At 41.1% G+C, this 19,509-nt stretch overlaps 1 protein-coding gene across 3 annotated transcripts in view; it reads right to left on the minus strand.

The window, feature by feature from the left end:
* ntm (neurotrimin) overlaps positions 1-19,509 on the minus strand; it is a 336,788-nt gene that overhangs the window by 33,859 nt on the left and 283,420 nt on the right. For all 3 annotated transcript variants that reach the window (XM_056593493.1, XM_056593492.1, XM_056593491.1), the window contains one exon: positions 6,522-6,754. In XM_056593493.1, coding sequence (XP_056449468.1) covers positions 6,522-6,754 — 233 coding nt within the window. The remainder of the gene's footprint in view (positions 1-6,521; positions 6,755-19,509) is intronic.

The following is a 19,509-nucleotide window of genomic DNA, read 5'->3' on the forward strand; positions in this document are numbered from 1 at the left end:
CATGTCGGGACACACACAAAATAATGCCTGTACATTTTCAAGTCCAAAATAGACAAAGCGAGCAGAATAAATTACAGCCCCACTACATCGGCTCTGCGTGTGCTTTACCCCGTTAAAAACAAAATGATTCCAGTGCTTTTTTGGGTTGTGCTACAAATTAGAAGCGGAATTCATGGTCTGTGGGCTCTGGGCTTAAAAACGTCTTAGTGAGCAGAGCAACCACTAAAAAAAAAGTTCCATCGTGGTGATATGCATAGTACCCCTGAATGAGGGCCTATGGCTTATGTTAAAAAATGGGTGGATTCTCACGGCAACAGAGCTGGTGTCAGCCTGTGCTGACAGTTACAACCCCTAAGCGTGTTAATAGCATTACTGCTATGGTGTGCTAAAGGGCAAGGCTACTGGCCTTCTGCAAAAAGTCATTAAGGCTCAGCAGCATACACTGATTCAGTACTAGAAATCGAATAGTACAAAATCATTAAAAATATGCAATGATTGATTATATTTATGAATTCAGTGTGAAAAGGTTTATTTGAGAGAACAGTGTGTGTGTGTGTGTGTGTGTGTGTGTGTGTGTGTGTGTGTGTGTGTGTGTGTGTGTGTGTGTGTGTGTGTGTGTGTGTGTGTGTGTGTGTGTGTGTGTGTGTGCACTCACACGTATATACTATATGCTTTAGAATCACATTAATTATGCAGTGACTTTTACTGTTGCCGTGTTTGTGGTGTGATGATTTCACTGACAGATCATAAGCTCACATGCCCCTTGAGCAACATAGATGCAGACAAAAAGCAAAGATGTTGGAACCAAAATATTAAAGACTAAACACAACCAGCAAAAAAACGGATCCACACTCATCTTGACTTGAGGAAAAGGGTGAGGGAGGGTTCAACTGCCATCTTTAACATTAAAGGATAAGGGGCACATAATATTCTCATGATCGGATACAATGTGTGCAGTGTGTTAAAATGGCATAAGCTGTTTACCACTTTGGAATGACCTTTTATTATTCCATGTCCTTTATTCTACCCATCATTTCCTTGCTTTGTTGTTACCAAGGCGGTGATCGAGACAGTTCCATATTCTGCCAGACATCCAAAACAGCAGATAACCTTTCCATTTTTGTTGTTGCCGGTTTATTTTTGAAGTCCTTTTTCTATATTTATTTTACAAAATCCCAGTTATGCATTCTGGATCTGCTGAGGAGCGGAAATCTACTATATTTGAACTATCAAAGTGTGTTCTTTTTAATGTTGAAAGGAAAAAAAATCCTAAACTTTCATCCCAGATGAATACGGTTTGCAGAAAATATATGTGTTTGGAGCACACAATCGGGTCCAGAAACGTCCCAATTGTTTATCAGTTTAATGAAATGTCTTCGGCTAAAGCCTCCCTGCTAGCTTTTGAATATTTCTTTCCTATTCAAGGGAATTAAATGCTGAGGCAGCTTGCCTCACAACGTTTGCTCCGATATCCAATCTAAAAAGCGAGGTACTTCTGTCTCAATTCGGCCAACTTTTGCAGTAAAGTGAGCGAAATGTCCCTGGCAAAAGGATGGCGCTGGTGTAGGCCCGGGCTGTCACATGCACCGGATGTGATCTTAAATGCCTGGAAGATGACGAGACAGCTGAGGTGGCCCAATTCGTACCGAGGCTGACTGATACCGGTACAGGGGGAACCACGAACCCCCAAAAAAGGAGCAGCGCCAAGAAGGTCTAATTCGAGACACCGGGGGCTCAGCTATTCCAAGCTGACAAAAGTCGCCTTGCTTTATCTCTCCTTGTCCAAGTCCATCTTTATTTTTGTTTTACGACGAGGGAATGCTAACTAGGCGGGCGGGCGAGGTCGGGTGAAGGTGAGAGAGAGAGATAGAGGGTTTGGAAAGGTATCTCTGGCTCTCACCCCGCTACCTAGGTTGAGCAGATCCGTTATCCCCCCCCCCCCCCCCCTCTCCCCCGCAGGCAAGGCACACCTGCTCTGGAAGCATACCCAGCCAGCCCACCCACTGCTCACACCGTCTGCTGAGATCGAGCCATCGTTGCGTTCGTGTCTGCGTGCGTGTTGAAAAAACAAAAGGGGATATGCAAAGGTAACCCATTACAGAGGTAACAGTTTATCACTAGACAACTACACGTAAGGATTAGCGTGTAATCACCGCAGCAATCTGGATCTGAAACCCCGTATCCCTCTTTCCCTGGTGTAAACTAATTAATCAAAATTTTGGAAAAAAAAGTTTGCTCATAACTTTTTTGCTGCAACATTCAGGTCATGTGTTTTTTTTTTTAGGTTAGGGGCTTTCTGAGCGGCATGCGCAATTTATCAGAACGACTTCCCAAACGTTTCAACCGGGAAACCGGCCCGGATGGATGCATGATTTAATTAAACAACAAGAATGATCGGACAGCAGGAGATGGAGACAGAGTCCGCTCACATGCTGAACTCTTAAAGCCCGCTGGTTTCCCTGGAATTCGCAGCGCGAGGAAACTCAATCCCTGATTCCCCTGTCTAATAAAGTCAGGGAGCAGGAGGCTACGGAGGGGCAGATGGAAGATAAAAGTGGGCTTACGCATTGCATGTGACCTAGCTGTACACCCCCACAACTGCTTGTTCTACACATGATTGGAATCTGATAACTTAGGCATTTTCCATCCAGCATTTATATTTTAAGATAAGATAAATGCCTCTTACAGTAATATCTGTGCCCCTATTGCAAAGCCATGAATGTTGAGTGTATTATTTATGGTTTATTTTTTCTAATCACACTGCATGCATTACCAGATAATATAGTTGAACTAAAACACTAGGCCATGTTCTCAGTTACTTCAAAATAAACACAGACTGCGCTTCACACCACATTGCTTCACGAAAAAAAAACACTCTTGCAGAAAAGGTTTCTGCTGTTGCCTCTACTCATCGATTGGCGCAAAACCAAACATCTGCTCCTCTCCCCCACAAACACCGACCAACTTGGTGGCAGAGGCCTTCGGGCTAAAAGAAGAAAGTAGACTTATGGCAAGCCAACATGTTTGAAGTCCCCAGCACGGAATCTAGGCGAGGGAAAGGAGGGCAGGGAAGCTGCTCAGTGGAGTGCATTGGACAGCTCAAACGGCATGGCAAATATAAATAGTGTTGACAGAGTTGACATTCCCAGTCAACAAGCTCATGGTCTAAGTATTAGTATAATGGACGGGTGTTTACTGTCACGTCTACCTAGGGCAACCAAAAATGGGTTCTTTTTTTTGTGTTTTGTATTTATAAATATGTATATGTATTTATGAGGAATGGCACGGTTCACATAATCGAAGGTTCGGTTTGTATAACGGTCTTGGGGGTCACGGTTTTCAGTTCAGTACTACATGTTTCTGTTTGTTTTGGTAAAGCAGGAGATGACACAAATTCACTTTCTTTTTTTTATAATTCAATGTAAAAGTGGTGCTGCACCACCATGTAATATTTTAAAGTAGGTCGCTGTCGCTATGAAGAGGAGGAATTTAGTGGCTTTCGGATCCACTCTTGGTCCGAGTCTGACTCGGTTACAGCAGAGCTTCAATGTAAGGTGGTATGGTAATATACTCCATAACAGGAGTATAACTGGGTAACCTGTTATTAGTTAGAAGCCTGTTAGCCACCTGTTATTATTAGTAGGTAGAGGTTTTTGATATCGTAGGAGGCGTGTGAATGAACGAGGAAAGAGATGTTGAGAAGCGGGCGGTAGAAAGAAAATAGTGTACATGATGTGGACGTGACAACGGATATGCCAATTCTGCGACAAAGCTGCAAAAAAAGAGGTGGAACCAATTTGTTAGGGTACCACCAAAATAATATGTTAGTGGAAATTGTTTTTTGATGCAGTGACCCGAACAATACACACTTTCCCCGAAACGTGAATAGCAACCAAACAGTTCTAATTATTTTCTAGAACCGTTCCATCCCTAATATAAATATTTTAAAGTAGAACACATTATTTTAATTAATATAAACTGCACTTTTGAGATCAATTTATTTTAGAAGAACAGGCCTAATGACAAATATAAATTTGAAAACTTGACCAAACATAAGCAGTCAGATATGTGTATTTTTGCAGAAATGTATAATTATACAGTCCAAGAAATCCATTTAAGTAGAATAAATGGAATATTAGTTGGGATGCAAGAAATATATTTTTTTTTCAGTATTTTCAACTAATTTACACATATTGAAAGTCTGTTTTAATCAGTCTTTTTTATACGGTCCATGTGCAATCAACCTCAAGCTCAGCTGGTGACACAGCTTCTGACCTGCATTGGTTTAGAAGGATACCCTTCTAAAACGCCAGCATTTTAATGATACATCCAAGGGGATATTTTGAGACGTGACGTATGCTGGTGAACTGCGTTTGGGACATACCTGACGAGCAGTCATTATTGTTAAACATGTTGAACGATGGGGTACTGCACCTACCCGATATTACAATATTGTCCATTTTATAAATTGAAGATAACTAGTTATCATTGTTAGTGGGTATACACTGGGCTGGGCAACATATTGATATTAGATTGATTTAGTGATATAAGATGTTCTGGCAGTTATTTTATTTGCCACTCAGTCAATATATCAACAATGGAAATGATTATTTACCAGAATTTGTATTGTGCAACTATTTTGTGAAAGCACCAAGACATTCCCACAATATTGTCACAATATCAATATTGAGGAATTTGGTCAAAAATATCAATATTTGATTTCCCCATATGCCCAGACCTAACTGGACAATATATGTAAATGACACATACTGTTTGTGTTTTGCCAGAGCAGAACGTGTAATTTTGCCTCAATGGCTAATTGCCAATAATTCTGTATGTAAATGCAAACATTGTATTTGTTGAGAATTTGAATGAATGTTTGATTCAGAATACACATCAATTAGAAAATAAACAGAAGGAGCTAAAACTGTTCTGCACTGCAGGGGGCCAGCCAAGCATAAGAAAAGCGTGCACCCACTTCTCCTTTGTGTGAATCTGTATTGACAAAAAATAAACTTTAATGTCGAACACAAAGAATATCCAATACATGGCAGTATGTTCCAACGCAGGAGAACTATGTTTTATTTTATTTTATTTTTTGTGTTATTGAGCTAGGGTTATGGTCAGGGTTATTGTGCTAACCAAGGTCCATGAAACTTGTCACTTACAGTGATAGCTCCGGCCTACACACGAGTATGAATGAGCAAGAAAGGTCTGGTGCACGAGGAGTAATTTGCTCATTCCAGTGGTCTCATCCTGACAAGGTCAACTGTCAAGTTGTAGATGCTTCTAGTAGCACATTAGCAGCACAGAAGGGCAAGTACATAATGAGTTTTAAGGGCCAAACACACATAAGAGCTACCATAAATACAACAAAAGCCCTGCGGCAACCATGGTGTGGGATTTTATTTTCCTTGTACATCTTTCCACTCTTTCAATGGCGCTATCCTCGGTTACGTAAGGTTAAGAAAGGAAGATGGAAAGAAAGATGTTTTTCAATTTTTTAGGTTAATTTAAAAATGTTCTTCGTTTCACAGCCAGGGAAAGTGATAGAATCCCTCCAGGAGATTGTAAGGAATTGGATAAATTAAAGATTTTAATCAGGTGCATTTCTCTCACAACAAACTCCTTTCTGCTGCCTTTGCGGACCATTGTATGTAAACCTGCATTCATCAGCAGTCGGCGTTTGTTCTGCTGTGCCCTCATGTGCTGAGGCTAGGGAATGACACGCCATCAATCATATTCACTAAGGACACAGTGACTTGGAAAGAAAAGGGACCCAAAACACCCTCTTGTGCAACTCTGGTAATGGCAAAATTGGCAAGTCGATTAACAGGAGTATTTTTTTACAAATATGATCCAACTTACAATTCTGTTTTAGATCTAGACTAATGCACCCCCAAACACATTGTTAGAGGAACAACATGTTATTACAGCGATACATCTCCCTGAAAAGAACCGGCACCACAGTAAGACAAACAAAGCCCCTTCAAAGCTAGAGAGAGAGAGCGAGAACGAGAGAGTGAGCAAGAGAGAGGTAGCGGGAGAGAGAGAGAATGAGAGGCAGCGTGAGAGAGTGAGAATAAGAGGTACCGAGAGAGGTAGGAAGAGAGAGAGAGAATGAGAGTTACCGAGAGAGAGAGAGAATGAGAGAGTGAGTGTTAGCAAGAGAGAGGTAGCGGGAGAGAGAGAGAATAAGAGGTAGCAAGAGAGAGAGAGAATGAGAGGTACAGAGAGAGCGAGAAAGAACGAGAGCTAGCAAGAGAGAAAAACAAGAGTGAGGAGAGAGAGAGAGAGAGAGAGAGAGAGAGAGAGAGAGGTAGCGGGAGAGAGAGAGAATAAGAGGTAGCAAGAGAGAGAGAGAATGAGAGGTACAGAGAGAGCGAGAAAGAACGAGAGCTAGCAAGAGAGAAAAACAAGAGTGAGGAGAGAGAGAGAGAGAACGAGAGAGAGAACGAGAGAACGAGAGAACGAGAGAGAGAGAGAGAGAGAGAGATCTTGCGCGCGCGTGGGTGTGTTACCTTGCACGAGGATGTGCACAGAGGTGGTGCGCGGGCGGCTGCTGGTCTGCACGGCGCACACGTACGGCCCCTCGTCCGTCATGTCCACGTCCACGATCTTGATGGTGAACTCGTCCTGGTTCAGGATGACCAGGCTGACCCGGGGGTCCACGGACCACTTGTCCTCCCCGGCGTACAGTATGCTGGAGCGGTTCAGCCAGGCTGTGTGTGTGACGATGTCACCCTGAGGACACCTGCAGCACAAAGGTGAAGGGAAAAAAAAACACTAAAGGTTTATGACGATGATGACGGAGAGTAACTATGTGGGAAGAACTACCACGATACATCCGGGGAGAACTGCCCAGAACGATGGGAACTAGCTGGAAATTAAAAACACCATGCATAGATAAAGGGATGCATGGGTCATGCTTCAGCACAACCTCATTTTATATGTATGCCATAAAGAAAAATCTGTAGAAAAACTAAGGAATATATGTTAACACATTGACACATGATAAAAGGACAGATATACTGTACTGAAAAGGGTATATAGTTGTGGGAATGTGTGGGGATGATGGCCGGTTTGAGCAGCCTCACCGACCGACACTGCCAACATAGTTTACAAAACGATTAGTCAATAGAATAATTGTATACACCAAGCCCAAACATGTTTATGCATGACACTAACCAGTGCACTTGGAAAATAGCCCAAACAATGTATTTTACGAGATAAGCCAGAGGACTATTATTCACACAGATATGATTTGCATTTTTACTTCACAGCGTCTTTAGGCTTTTCCATTTTATTCTCCACTTTTTATTCTGTTTTCAGTCACACAACAATTAAATGTTATTCGTTCACAACCTAAACAATCTTAATCATCTCATTTTACCACCCAAATACTGCCAATTAGTAAGAATAAAATGTAAATGCTTCAGATTCAGCGTTGGTCCGTTCTTTATTGTTCCCCGATATCATTGCCTGGTAGAAAGGTGTAAATTTGGCTTCAACATTTTGCAAAATTAAAAATCCCAATAACTTTCCAGTGATACAGGAGCTGGTTTCTTAAGGTTTTCATGGCAAACACAACAGTCCACCACAAATGCTGTGTTCAGGTAACAACCAAAAAACACACATTGCCGAGAAATCCCCGATGGCAACTCGGCTGTTGTAACCTCTGTAGTCCAACAATAAACTTCAACCCGCCCTCCTGAAAACAGGCAGCGTTATTTCCTAAAATAATAATACTTATCCAAAGTAGTTTTTTCTTTTATATGTCCCTATGTGTGGATGGTTGGGGGTTCACAGAGCAAAGGTCGCTCTGAATGCGATCCACCACATCAACGGGGGTCAGAATGGCACGGTGATAGAAGGAGAGGACAACAACAACTTTGCGGCCGAGAGGCTCTTGGCTCCATTTGTGCTGTCACAGCTCTGGCGGTGGCATCAGTCTCTTCCACTTCAGCGGCACCGGGGAGGGTCAACGGTATCCGAGGGGCATTTTTGGCATGATGATCGAGAAAAGGGCGAAACGTAGAGTGACTGAGCAAAGGGAGTTTTGTCCGCTATGTGTGTATGTGTGTCTCGGTGCATGAATGCCGGCGTGTTGAAAATCGATTGATACAAAAGAGTAATGGACCGTAGGGGAAGCAGTTACTCAGTGATCCATTCACTGTTAACCTTGGACTCCTTATGTGATGTTCATTGCTAATGTTTTTGTACATGGACATTTTTCCCAGAAATTTCCTGAATGCATTTGCGAGAACCTGGGTGCCCATCCATGCATGGGCACAAGCAAAACTGTAGTGCCTGCTTTATAACATAAAATAGTCATCTCAACAGAACTACATAAAGGAAGTATATGCCAAACTTAAGTCACACAGTACTTAAAGGGGCAGCGAATATGTTGTAATTTGATCTTCAACATAGTAATCTCTGCCATTTTATCACCATTCTTGAAATAAAACCATATTTGAAAGAAAAACAGGCGTATAATGATATGTTTCTGCCGGACAAATCAGTTAATAAATGTTCTGTTCTGCTCTGACTGCAGGTATTGTTCTTTTGTAACGTCCTGCCTTATAGTGTCCTCTTGAAGTCACGATGAACACACACACACACACACACACACACACACACACACACACACACACACACACACACACACACACACACACACACACACACACACACACACACACACACACACACACACACACACTAATAGTGGCGATACGCCTCCATGTAACATTTTTAAATAGGCATGTGGTGAAGAAGACATTTCATTTCTGAGCCACAGAGCTCTGCATCCCGTACTAAAGACGACCAAACCCACCGAAAAAAAACGATTTTAGGTCTTGTCTGTTCTGGGTTGAATATAATGAATGGTATTGGTGCTGAGATGCGCACCCAGGTTTTGAGCAGTGCTGGCAGGTATATCGGGTCTGTATGGCGCCGCCCGTGTGAGCATTCTCATTGGAAACACGACCCCTTTAGGTTCCAATGAACACACACTGCTTTGATCATGAAACTAAAATGGTGATTTCTACATTGTGCAAAGTTTCAAAGGAATTGCACCGCAGCACTAGCGCCATTCGTGAGCACACAAAGTAACAAGCTATTCTAGATGCTTCGCCAGAGAAGAAGAAGAAATCACAGCAAGAAGAAACTGAAGATGAAAAAAATAACAGCCAATTAGCGGCCTGTTTTTATCAATAGGTATAGCTTTTTGTTATAGGAGGAGGAGGAGCTCGAAGAGATGGTACTTGAGGAAAGAGATGTCAAGGTACTGGTGGTCAACATAGAAAAATACCCCCTATGCAATCATCTAATAAAGGGCTGCAACCAAATGTGCTAGGGGGGGCACTCAATTAAAAGGTAATTGGCACCTGTGCCAGCAGTAGAAAATACACATTGTTTACCTGTGTCCTTACCAGGCAATTACTCTCAAGAAAACATTGCTTTAAAAGGTTCTGCAACAATTTTCCACTTAACAGCATTGTAACCCATTAGTGAAGTACCCTCTTCCTACCTTCTGTTATTCTTACCCAACACAAGGTTACGCAATGTATGATTTTGAAAATGACCTCTGAAAGAAAATGATAGAATATATCTATAAAATAATTGGACCAAGTTAATAGGATTCTAGTGTTATGTAATTTGTATTACACACACACACCCCGACCCACCCACCCACACACATTACATTTTTAACCCAAAACATGTTTCAATGTATAGCTGGGTGTATCATTAAAATCAAACAATCATACGTAATACAGGCAGCCCGTAGGTCAAATTTGACATGCAGCCTAAAGACGCTTGTTATGTTGAGATTCACCAGACCTTTTTGTATTTTCATCGGAGCTGCAACAGCAGAAGTGCAACAACTGTGACTGGAGCACTCTGTAATACATGGACCATATCACAGCTGACCCCATATCATCTTGCTAGTACACAGACACCGAAAGGATATCCCTTTCTGATCTTGAACAGTAAGTCTGTGAGGTTCGTTATACAACAGTTAATAGATTGTCGTTTTAGTGTTCATAGGAAAACTGTAATTACTTCTGTTTCTCGCCAATTACAAACCCACCTACACTGGCAGGAGGTTCAATGGCGTGAGTAGGCACACAAGGCCTGATTATCCTCCCACTATACTCACAGGATCCTCACACAATCCATGCATCCCCACAACAGCGAGCGGCGAACGGAAGGCAATTCTTTGATCCAAATTGGATGTGTGCTGCAAACGTGATCAAACTCAACACATGAAAAAAGCGCAGGAAATTCCAGCGTCTAGACTCTGTGTGCTTCAATAACTGTGTGCAGAGTGAACATAAAATTGTTCACTACATGCACGTCGTGCTGGTGGAAATTGTGAGTCTTGAATGTGCTCGGATGTACTATTTCTGCCGATAAGACAAGATGTGCAGGCAGCGAAGTCTCTCCTGCTGTACCTCCACTGCGCTCCACCTCAAGACCGCCGGTGATCCGCAAGAGATCAAAATGAACCCGCAACCTTTACCATTGGGTTTCACTTTCGCTTCACAAAAAACAACACAATGTAATCACAAAGAAGCTGAGAGCGTTTATTAGAAGTTCATCGGGTACAGAGGTGCACAGGCGGGGACAATTACGATGCTATGCCTGATGAGCAGGGGCCAACAGACAATTGTTCAATATTATCATTATCCTATTGTACAATCACACACACACACACACACACACACACACACACACACACACACACACACACACACACACACACACACACACACACACACACACACACACACACACACACACACACACACACACACACACGTCGTTTATATATTCTAGCGATTCTAGGTTATTGTATTTGCACTGCAACAAGGCACTTCAGTGCTCAGATTGACCCCGTTATACGGTGCATTTGACACATTAAAACCCTTTGACTCGGATAACCGGGGATGTCGAAGATGCATTGGGTTGTACAGGAAAGGTAACGCCATAAGGTGCAGTAATGTTTTCTCTTCAGGATCGGCGCTCGTCTTGGAAATGTAAATTCTTTCTCCATATATTAAAGATTTTGCACTCAAAAAAAGCTCCCCGCTCCCGAGGCTCTAAGTCAACAGAGACTTAGTTTTATTAAAAGAGGTTCGGTAACAAAGTCGATGGAACAGTGCCTTAAAGAGTCCAACTAATGAAATGGTGAATAAAATAGATTAATTATTCGATGAGAGTTGGAGACAATTTTTCAGTAACACTGCAATAAAACTCAACTAACAATATATATTTATTATAAATAATAAAGCAAGGGTTTCAAATAGGGCACAGAATTATTGGTTGCATAAGGAACTGTACAGAATAAATAAAACTTCTAGACAGGAAGCATATATTTAGATATGAAGGGAAACTGAAGCATATCATGCATGTAAATATATATGCATCAAGCAAAGTAGGAGGAAGGCCGCACTATGAATAAATATGGTTTATGTTGGTACATGTTTCGGCATGTGCCTTCTTCAGTGTGCTCTGTGCAACAATGTAACAGTGTAACGTCTTAAATACCCACACCCATTAACACACCCATTGACAACAGCCAATGGCATTTAAATGCTATGCAGTCAAATAATGTCAATAATGTGAAAAATGTCCATTAATGAAAATAATTACATACATGTATACATACAAATGAACATACAGAATATACATTGCATTTATAATACAGATGTATGCATAAAATGTTAAAGTGTATATGAATGTGAGTGTGAGTGATATTTTCTCGCTAAAAGTGTCAGCCACTTCCGGCTGCAATGTCATACGTAATCGCATGTTAGCTCTAAGCCACTCTTGTTTCCAGGGCACACTGCAGGCTCACCTGTTTATAACCATTAAAGAAGGTGGTTTAAGCGCTGTGACATTTTGAAATGTGCCCTCATATAACTTCCACATTGGCTGTGCTCGCGGAATCCTCCAGAGTGCAACAAAAAGAAAATGAACAGCTAAATATTTTACACACTATACTCGGCGCCCTTATCACTCCTGCACAGAGCAGCAAACAAAATTTAATCCAAACTAATGTACAACCCTTTGAGACTGGAGGATGTGAAACCGGGAGATTTGAGATTAGGAGGTGAAATCTCAGCCTTGAACAAACAACTGCTTCAAATATCCCCTGGGCTTTTCTGACACTAATGTGTGTACGTAATTAAAAATACATGACATTTCTTTTTGTACAATTGGATGCTGCCAGTCGACAGAGTGCTGTGACCATATCCACTTTCATGTTCTTCACATGAAAATATTTAAACCAGCTCAGTACTGCCCAAACACGATCCCAAGATGAAGTGTAGAAGTCCATTGTACAAAAGGCCCAGATGTTATACTAATGTATGTTAATTGATGTTATGTAGCTTGCTAAATATATCACTAGCTAACTTGTTGATTTGGGTTAACCAAACAAAGATGGCTGTATCTCACAATGGTAAGCCTGCGCTCAGGTTAAATGGAAAGAGGCAAAAAATAATAATTATAGATTGAGTTACAGCAGGCTAGAGCAAATACATATGTGAACTCATACAGTGAGTGCTATTTCAATTTAAGAGCAGCCTTGCCCCAGTGACTTGCTGGAGGAGGTGAAAGCGTTCCCCTCATAGATTTAGTTTATGCAGGTTGATTAAGCACCAACACACTCGGGAGTAATAAATAGTAGTAAAATATAAGCCTGGACTGGTTCCAGGGAGCGCTACTATCGCAGCCAGTCAGCTCATCATGGTGATGCTGAATGCTCTCGCCCATTGAGCCATAAACGATTGCTGTGCTAGATCATGTTGCCACAGCCATATACTTCTATTTACATGCACTGGGCTCACCCAATGCACTGAAACCCCATCAAGGCACAATAAAGGAGGTTTCTGGGCAAAAAAGATAGTGGGGAAAAGGGTAGGAAAAGGTTTCGTATACGGGCCGTATTTCAGAACTCCTGCATTTAAGAAAGCACTATAATGCAAGTTGAGCCCCAGTTTCATCAAGGGTTTAAGCAAAGGCCAAGGAGCAGGACCTAGGACAGCCCCTCTTTGGGGAAAGGCTCAGGTTAGGCCTTTTTTTGGTTAGACATGGAGCTAAAGCAGCACTCTCATCTGAAATCAATCACGAGAGTTGTACCAGGTAGTCTCCCTTGCACCAAAGCATGATGATGCAGCCAAAGACCGGGCAGGGAGAAAACTGTTACCTCAAAGGGGTTCTATTGCACAAATCCGACTTTTCCTTGCCCTTGCACAAATATGTTGATTTAGGAATATTGCAGACGGTGGAAAGCTGAAACTTGCCATGTCGTTTTTCGGTACAGACATAAAGACGCTACTGAGAAGATGATCGTGATATGAATTCAGCCAGCAGCAACGTAGTTTGTTATTCTCCTCAGCCAAGCACTTCCTGGTGCCGCATCTTGGCCCATAAAAAATATGAATAAAAATAAAATTCTCCATCTCTTGTCTCAATAGTGTAGCACTTGAAAGCAGTGGCTTTGCTTATTTTATGAATTGTATTCCTTTAAATGATTCTTGCACTTTCATGGTATATCCTTATTGTCAAATGCACTTATTGTAAGTCACTTTGGACAAAAGCATCAGCTAAATAAATGTAATGCAATGTTATGGTCTATAAAATGCTCCAGACCACTAGCGACAGTACTTGCGCAGCGTGAAGTAGCAATTCAAAGATGTTGGGGACATGGCACAAAGAGAAGCAGAAGAACAACCACTTTGCAATTAAAACAAAAAAAAGGAAGCAGAAATCGCTGTTCAGAAGACTACACAACCAGGACAGAGTTGTTTAAAATGAATTCCCATTGATAACAGCCTATTTTCAGGGGCTGGTAAGTTCAGGGCGAGATATCACACTACTGATGGTGGATTGGCACACATTGCTTTCCTCTATATTTCAGAAACATGGTTTTGAATATGTTTTAATAATAATAAAAGTACTTCAAAATGTCCCCTTTAACCCCTTTTTCTTTAATTATTAATACGTATATATAAACAATGATTTGATCTGAATTAATCTGTTTCCGTTTTGCAATTAACCATGTGTGCAACCCATCCTTACCTCACACACTAGATTCAACCACTATATATATATATATATATATATATATATATATATATATATATATATATATAAAAAGGTACAACTGCATCCAGGAGAAAATCTAGTAGCCAACAAAAACCTAGACCATTATACTCTCCCATAACACTCACGCCGTCAAATAAAGGAGATGAATGCACTACATCACTGCTCCACTTTATCTGCCCCCCAAGCCTGCTAAGGTCAGAGGCATGTCACGGACAGAGCCGGTTCTCCCTGGTCCTGGCACTCAAAATGAAGCCTCAAATGAGGGTTGGGGGTTGGGGAGTATGGACACGTGTTTGGAGAGCGGGATCATGTCCTTAAGGGAGGTGTCACTGGACTCAATACAAACAAGTGTTTTCTAGTGTGATTCTATGTTCCCCCCAATTTAACCCAGTTAGCTGTGAACTCGCCGCTCTCCTCTGTTTTCCCATTAAGTACACAGCAATGAGAGACAAGAGTGTGAATGGGGAGAGCGGGTGGGATGTGGCCAGTGGGCTCTGTGATGATAATCGAGGCTCAGTGTCGGGCTAAGTGTATGAGCTTTGCTTAATTGAGCTAGACACAAAGCCAAGCCGGGGAGAGAAGCACTGCTATGAATAATATTAACTCTCTTCCCAACTCTCTCTCTCTCAGCTTCCACATCAGGCCAAACAGTGTGCCATACTTCTCGTGTTGCATGCATTTCTTTTTTTGCACAGTTAACTGCAAGTTCATATGAAGAACATGCAATTAAGCTAGGAAAGGGGAAAAAACATTATTACGCTTTTGTCTTCTAATCGCTGTTATGAGTCATTCTTGAAAGTCATAAACAGCAGCGTTAGCCGTTTCAAATCTGGTCTGTAAAAATAGTATGAATTCGCTTATGCTAAAAGGCAAGGCAAAATACTCAAAAAGCCCTTGACATTAGCAAGGACTTATGCCACCAATAGGCAAATCCTTCAACTATCATGAAGGCTAATATGATACAGAGAGAGCCTGCTAAAAACTATTAAAAGTTTCAGGAGAGAAAATAATAATTGTTGAGGCATTCTTTGAGTGTAAAAATGTAATTTGCACAATACTCTTTGATCCCTGGTTAATGCTTATAAAGCATATTCTTCTGGTTTATTGTGACCATTTAGCGAGGCAATAAAACAATTCTTTGCAGATGGCTAATAACAATAAATGCTACAGATGATATTGAATATTAATGAGATCTGGTCACAGACTAGTGCAAGGCGCTCAATTAAGTCGGATTGTTTCCATTGTTGGTTGCTAAATGGTTACTAAACAACCATTCACCATGAGAGCACACCCTCATAGTGGCCGTGCATAAACCATGAGTGACGGATGGTAAAATAACCACGTTTTCTCACAGTAGATCGGTTTTATACAGCAGGGTTATATGCGTTATTGGAATAGAAGGGCTGAACATACCTGCACATAGGAAACTTACAAGGTAGGAAATGGACGATGAATGGAGCCATTCAAATGGATAAGTGGTGTAGTGCATTGAACAGCATGGCATGAACTTTGAACCAGTCAAAGCCACAAAGCCACAAATGGATTAGTGAAGAGAACAAGCAGGAGAATCAGACTTGGTCAACTCAGTGAAAGAATTATCAACCAATTCTAAAATATTTGTATACTTTTTTTGACCTATTGCTCCAGTGTAACAAAGGAACAGCTTTCAATGAATGATCTCCTTAAATTAAACTGGGTTACATCTTTCTCTCATTCCCCTTACTGCTAGGTCCCACGCAGGTTCAACACAAATCAATGAAAAGAACAGTCTAGAACAGGTGCCTCCATCTTTTGAAACTGTTTGCCGACCTTGTAGCTGTGACAATGATGATGAGTGACAAGAGAGTTGGCTTCGCCTCGTCAGATGACAAAATGCAGTATATCCACGCCGGCCATTGTTTTTCTGTCTGTTGTGCACCTGTTACTGTGTATACAGCTGGCATCAGTGCTCTACAAGTTTGTGTTTTATAGTTTTGTGGCGTCTTGAATGCTTCAAACACTAGAGAGAGGCACATAGACTGGAGAAGCATGTAGTCTGAGTCTAAACTGACTGATGCTTTATGCTGTCAGTCTTCAGACAGATGCGATCCATGCTACCTTAAACAACCACGCAGTATGCATTTATTGCATTGTGAAAAAATACTCCTCAAACATGCGGGTTTCTGCAATTACAATACAATCGCCCAAACCCGCAATTGTAGGTACAAAGGAAGAATTGGACACACACACACGCTCACGCTCACACTCACACACACAGACACACAGGTTCCTTTTCAGGAAAAAAATATAAAAAATATAATGTGATCATAATAGTTAAAGCATAATGTCATAATGTTGGTGCCCCTTGGCCATGGGCGTCTTTAACAATTGTTCTGTTTAAATGTCATGTTTTCCTGTTGTTTATGCACTGTTGTTTACATGTGGGAACAAATTCACTCTCTGGTGCACAACAAAGAATAACCTGAACACGAAATGGGTTTTGTCCTTACTTAAGCACAGAAACATTGGAGGAAACAGTCATTTTTAAAATAAATACATTTACTAGGCAAATCATGGCAAAATTTGCTGATAATTTGCGGAACATTTTGAAGAGAGGCTAATTCACCAAGGTTGCTCACTCCATTTATGTGCATACGCTAAAGGGAAAAAAGTGTTGTGATATTCGACTATGAATTTATGCAAAACGGTTACTTTGCCTTTGAGGAGACACAGAGGAAAGCTTTTGCACTCTGAGGGTTTGAGAAACCCCATGACCTGTTGAGACTCAATCATTCTGGGGCACACAAATTAGAAAGTCTTTGTATTCATGGAGAATACTATGTTAAAGAACATAACATCCCTCGTCCATATCATTTGAGAAAATAATAACAATTTTGTTTCTAGATGTTAACCACAGGAGAGCGGGATTCACATATCGGACAGGATGTAACCAAAATCGTTACAGACATTGCTTTCGACCCAGTTAGTTTGGTTTCTATGACTTGAACAGACAAAAACGAAATACAATCATTATTCCCATGGTGGTGTGTTGTCATTAATTAGTAACCCCACCAGAAAATTGCACAATTGCAACACTCCAACTAACTGTATAACCAGCCTATTCATGACATCCAATTATCAATTAAAGAACACTTAGTTTGCAGAGATTAAATGCATGTCATTACCAATGCGTGTTTAGCAAATTATGATCCCAGTTTAGGAGTACAAAGTTAGTGTTCAGTCACTCCTATGGCAAGTTTCCTAAAAAAGTACATGAGCATGAGAGGGGGGACTAGGGGTCATGGAGGGAAACCAGCCAGCCAATAAAGGCCGCCCGCTCAATCTCCACTCATTTCCACGTTTGCAACCAGGAGCTGTCCGTGGCAAAAGGCTAAGTGGATAGTTGGGTCTAATGGCCTGGCGATCCTATGAATAATAGACGCTCCGTTTCCCCTGCATTGATCATGGGAGGCTTTGGGCTGACTGATGGCGGGTTGAGTGAGTGTTGGACGGGGTTGACCCGGGAGCACGCCTGGCCGGCTTCCCCGTGCTCGTGGTGCATGATCTATCAAAGCAGAAGGGGGGGATGGTGGGGATGGAGGTTCCACGCCTGAAAAAACGACACACCCTAATTGGCTGCTATGAGAGACCTATCGCCTTCTTGAGGCTAGCGTGGAAGTGGGATGAAGGGCTGCCTCCGGACAAGGTTAACTAACTCCAGCTCCACGCTAACTTTGGCCTTGGAAAGTGGCGGTAGCCCCTTGAAGAAATCTGGGTCTGAACAGGTGAAGCAGTGCATCCGTTTTCCCCCGGATGCGTGTCGGTGGCAAGAAAAAAAAAATACAAATTCACATCATTACTTAAAGTTGGCTGCACGTGATTTGTTCGCTCTTTTTTTTTTTACCAATGGGATAGACGTCTTGATTTGCACGTACGGGTCAGTTGCCAAGGGTCAGGGATAGAACTGTGCAAATTGATCAGATGTCTGCACGCTACTCCAGTCCTCTTGTCTCTCGTGGATTTGAAAGCAGTGTTAAATTGGCCGTCAATTTAACCATTCACAGTGCGTAAGCTTTGAACGCCATTGCCCACACTAGCACTGAAGCGACTTGCACTTGAACAGAGAAGCCTCTTTTAAACCTGCAGAGGATTCGCCAAGCTACCACTGTTTATTTTTCCCCATCTTTAATACATAATTTGTGTCCAGAGTGTTTTCACTCTGCACAAATAGGAGTCAGTGAGTAATTGGTTATCAGCATTCTTAAATTGCTTATCTGGTCTCTCTTGAAAGTTTGATTCTTAAATCATGCTTTATGATATTTTATATGAATTCCATTAAGCAACACACACATACAAAATGCAGCTAGTAATGTGACTCTGAATCGTATAACCTTTAAATAAAAGCTATTACATCACGTAGCCTTGCCCTCAAACATGATGAGGAATTGGCTTGATTTGCATGTTACGTTGATACGACCATGCTAATTTCATTCTGCATATTAAGTCTGCCCTTTAATTGCTTATATCCCATCAAATGGATTCATATTTTATTTAGGTAAAGACAGGTTGATTGATTTGCCATGGCATATCTAGACCTTGTAGCATTAGGAGTGAACGTTGGTGCAATATTACGCTATGGAATGAAATCCTGATCAACAGGATAAAAATTGACGGTGAAGTGGTTAGTCAAGGTCCAGGATGAAGATTCAATGCGGGAAGACCAAAACTTTTAAAAATAGTAATTGTTAACATATATACATATATATATATATTTGTTAAACGATAGACACTGTGTTGGCAAACTGGTGCCATTCATCCAGTTTAATTATTAAGAACATTTTGAGACTACAAAGTACGCCTAGTTTAGGAGTGCTAATGAAATATGGCAGTTGATGACACGTTATTTTGTTTAGTTTTATTATATGTCACAGTTCTTTCTTTCTTTGTTATTAAAGCCAACCAATATATTCTATTAGTTAGATTGTGATTTCTCCTTGATGGTTCAGGGAGATATGGATTGGATGAAAATAAGACATCAAGGGAACAGGGACATATTTAAATGCAATACCACTGTTTTATTATGATTGCACCATCAATCCACTACTAAAGTGAGTCATGTGTTCCACCAATAATGTTTCATTATTTCAGTATCCATAAGTAGTTCAATATCAAAAAGGCAAGAACAGAAATGTAAGGAATAAAATAAAAAGGCATATAAGTTAATCAAACCTTCACTCTCCATTTTTTAAAGTTATTATTATCGAAAGGCTATTAGAGAAGATCATATTGATCCCACTTTAGGTGTTGCTTACTCTGGTAATAAAATGTATTTCTGCATAGCATAATCATTTATTGATCTGAACTTGATAAGATTTAAATTAAAAGGACATCAGATACGTTAAGAATAGGGTT

Source organism: Gadus chalcogrammus, chromosome 7, assembly GCF_026213295.1.
Source record: "Gadus chalcogrammus isolate NIFS_2021 chromosome 7, NIFS_Gcha_1.0, whole genome shotgun sequence".
In the NCBI taxonomy this organism is placed as follows: Eukaryota; Metazoa; Chordata; class Actinopteri; order Gadiformes; family Gadidae; genus Gadus; species Gadus chalcogrammus.